This window comes from Vigna unguiculata, chromosome 5, assembly GCF_037176805.1.
Source record: "Vigna unguiculata cultivar grain cowpea cultivar isolate G323 ecotype 2 chromosome 5, ASM3717680v1, whole genome shotgun sequence".
Classification (NCBI taxonomy): Eukaryota; Viridiplantae; Streptophyta; class Magnoliopsida; order Fabales; family Fabaceae; genus Vigna; species Vigna unguiculata.
In genome coordinates, this window is record NC_140796.1 from 28,126,337 (window position 1) to 28,130,169 (window position 3,833).

General features: G+C 34.1%; 1 protein-coding gene across 1 annotated transcript; it reads left to right on the forward strand.

Annotated features, from left to right (window-relative positions):
• Positions 1–211: 211 nt before the first annotated feature.
• On the forward strand, positions 212–3,010 carry LOC114184218 (ras-related protein RABA4d-like). Its single transcript, XM_085672910.1, has 2 exons — positions 212–706; positions 2,324–3,010. Exons 1-2 carry the CDS (start codon positions 480–482, stop codon positions 2,763–2,765), a joined length of 669 nt encoding a protein of 222 aa, XP_085529036.1. The 5' UTR covers positions 212–479; the 3' UTR covers positions 2,766–3,010.
• Positions 3,011–3,833: the final 823 nt, after the last annotated feature.

The following is a 3,833-nucleotide window of genomic DNA, read 5'->3' on the forward strand; positions in this document are numbered from 1 at the left end:
GTATTACATCAAAGTTGCAAAAATATGCATTATTGTTATTATTTTTAATTTTTATTACATTAAAAGAAATATATATATATATATATATATATATATATATATATATATATATATATATATATATATATATTATTTATTTACGAAGTATACCTTATTAATAATAGTTATACTTCAATGTTAATGATCACAATATATAATAATGAAAAAAAAATATTCCGTGTAGCGCAAGAAAATCAAATACATCCAGAAAGGAGGAAGAATTTGCCTTCATTTTCTTTCTCCGATTGCATCACGTCAAGCCCTCCAAGTTCTCACGCTCAAGTATCCGTGATCTTCCAGTATTTTTTTTATTACTAATTGAAATTCAATTTCTTGATTGCTTACAATTTCTTAAACAAACAAATGGTGACGAGTGACGATCCAATTGTATAGCGGTTAATTAGAATTTGATGCATGTGGGTTAGGGAATTGTTTTTAGGATGTCGAATTTGTACGGGGATTACAGCCAAAAGATTGATTACGTGTTCAAGGTGGTGTTGATTGGGGACTCCGCAGTTGGCAAAACTCAACTTCTTGCACGCTTTTCAAGGAACGAATTCAGCTTCGATTCTAAGGCAACCATTGGGGTTGAGTTTCAGACTAAAACACTCATCATTGATAACAAGACCGTCAAATCTCAGATTTGGGACACCGCTGGCCAAGAAAGGTATATATTTAACTTTGCCAACAAAGCTTATTTACCCATTTTTATTTTTTCATGGAAAGCTTTGAATTGGATCAATTCATAATTCAGAAAGCATATTTGGAATCAAATTATTTCCTAGGTTATTATCATGGATGTCGTATGATACAGGAATAATCTCTAGATAAAAGAAATATTAATTCAACTTAGCATACGGTTAAGTTCAATTTGATGATATTTGTTGGGAAAGGAAAACTTGTAAGGATTCTCATTCAAAAGCATGTCAATTCAGTCTTCTGAAACTCCACTAAAAACACCTACCTGTACAGTTATTTCTGTGAAAATGTTTATAGAGAAAGGTGATTTTTGGCTTCACATATAGTGGAACTTAACCTCTGCTAGTGCTTGTGTAGCAATGGCGTATATATTTGAAATTAGTTGTACTAACTTTTTGATGTAAGTTTGTTTGAAAAGTTGTTTGCTGCTACTGTGTGAATTTGAAGATGTATGCTTGAGTGTATTAATTACCATCTAAAGAAGGGTCTGCAGAAAAATTTCGTGATTGTCACTGCTAGAAGTACCATTTCTAGTCGATCATAGGGGATATTGTTCAACATAATGAATATTGCTTGAATGGTTAAGACAATATTTTCAATCATCTTTCCATCCTTAGTCTTAATTATTAACCGATGAGCCCCATTCATGTTATCAGTATAACAATAGATGAAAGAATCATATCATAAAAGCTTGTAACTGCTACTGAGAGTCAGTACAAAGTCCTCCAATGGAATCCATACTTCGATATCAAATATGAAAAACTCGACAGAACCACACCACAAAAGTTAGACACTATAATTAGAAAGTCCAAGACCATATAATCCCCACACTAAAATCTCATGTATACGGGATTCAAGACCATACCTTTCAAGTGTACTGTACCACCCACACAAGCATTCAATAAGATTACCATGCACATATACTTGCAATGGGAACGCAATTTCTACACTTTGCGTACTAGGCGACAATGCTGTGAAAAGCTGGATCTAATCAAACTAGTTCTTGAGCTTTCTACCAAGAAAACTAATAGAACTGAAATTAAATCTGGTTATCTAATGCAAAGAATGAATGATTTCGGCTACCTGACTTTCATGTTTTATATCACTTTTTATTTAGCTATAAAGAAAACTTTACTTGGTATCTTGTGAGCAGATTTGAGGATAAAATGTACATGTTGAGCTGTTTCCGAAAGAAGAAAGGAATCACTAGCTTTACTTGTATTGTACTTCCTTCTTGAATAGATTAATAACATTATTAGCTGGATCCTGCAGTGATGAAGTAGGTATTGATTTTTATCTCATATGGTAACTCTTCCCACTAGGTTTTGTTGATAGTTCATTTTCTGTGTCAATGGAGATCAGATTTATGTGCTAAACAAATATTATAACTGAAAATACCGAAAGGAATCAGTTTACTGGTTGCATCACAAAATTTGAATGATTGTCTTTATGTCTTCCTTAAATTCCACCTGAATGATTGAGTTTCATCTTTCATTGAATCCATCTGCAATAGACTTCCCAAATTTGAAGCTTTTATTTGGTATTTAGTTTAGCCTGTGAAAATTGATCTCTTTTTCTGATACAGGTACAGGGCAGTTACAAGTGCATACTATCGAGGTGCTGTAGGGGCAATGTTAGTTTATGACATGACTAAGCGTCAATCATTTGACCACATGGTAAGGTGGTTGGAAGAGTTGCGAGGTCATGCTGACTCAAGTATTATCGTCATGCTAATTGGGAACAAAAGTGATTTGGCAAGCCTTAGAGCAGTGCCAATGGAAGATGCAGAGGAGTTTGCACAAAGAGAGAATTTGTTCTTTATGGAGACATCAGCACTTGAGTCCACTAATGTTGAAACTTGCTTTTTGACCATTCTAACTGAGATATATCGGATTCATGCCAAGAAATCACTCACTGCGAATGATGATGATAATGGGGGTTCAGGGCTTCTTAAGGGAAGCAGAATAATTGTTTCCAACCAAGAAATTGATAATGCTGGAAAAAAAGGTTGTTGTTTTGCCTCCTAGCTTTTGTGTATTTTAGCTCTTCTTGGTTGTTAGATCTTCTTGGGAAGCGTATTGCTGTCTTAAGTTTTGCCTATTTACGTCATGGGTGTTTGTAGAGAGTAATTACTTTTCTTGATGATTATCCCCTTAGTCACCAGCCATGTTTAGGCTATGTGTATTTAAATTTGTGAATACAATCATACAAGTTCTCCCTTCAACAAGGTGATGGATGATGAATAGAAGAAACAATTTTAAAAGGGCTTTAATTAGGACATATATGAAAATATAAATAAGTGAATCCAGTGAAAGCACTATAGGCTTGTTTTAAAAACAAAATAACATCCCAAGCTTGTTTCCCTCATTTCTTATCAGGCAAAGAATCTAAATGAATGATTACGAATAGTTTGAGTCACAATTGCATCTCTAGCAGCTGTAACTTCTATATTACCCCTCTTCCGATTAACAAGAAATCAGAAAACTTAGAATGTGGAATATGCAACAATTCCACCAATGGTCTTTCCAACCATATTATCATGTACTTCATTTATACTACATTCAATACTAAACCCGACAAAAGAAAGGACAGAAGAAACATAACCACCATGCCTACTCCGGAGACCCTAGCATAAAGCATATCAGCCTAAGCGATATCCTCAACAAGCATGCCTCTTCCAAGTTTAAAGGTGATAGTTTTGTTTAAACTAGAAGGAAATCTAATCCCCAAACCATTAGAGGATGTAAATGACATACCTATATTCATGAAACTGTTGTGAACTTGTTAGTCCATGACGTTTTGAATTGCATGGAATTGGTCCTCAATTTTAAACTTTGTTAGTTTGAATTGACACACCTGGCAAACAGAAGGCCACGTCAGGATCCTATTTTCAGCTGAGTTATATTTTGATGAATCTGTTTTGCACGTTTTAGTTAAACATTAGTAATTCTTTTAAGGCACGTGCTTTACTAATCGTTTTAGTTAAATAATCTGATGTAGGGTTATGTTAAAATTAGAAAGGGGCTTTGCTAAGAATCCTAGGGACTAAACGTAGTTCGGTGAACGAAGAGAGAATAAGTTATTTGAATCTGTAA

Bases quoted from the DNA above. Each gene is read 5' to 3' on its own strand.
- LOC114184218 (XM_085672910.1), top strand. From the start codon at position 480: ATGTCGAATTTGTACGGGGATTACAGCCAAAAGATTGATTACGTGTTC. The intron at 707-2,323 runs GTATATATTTAA...TTTCTGATACAG, and splicing joins GACACCGCTGGCCAAGAAAG to GTACAGGGCAGTTACAAGTG.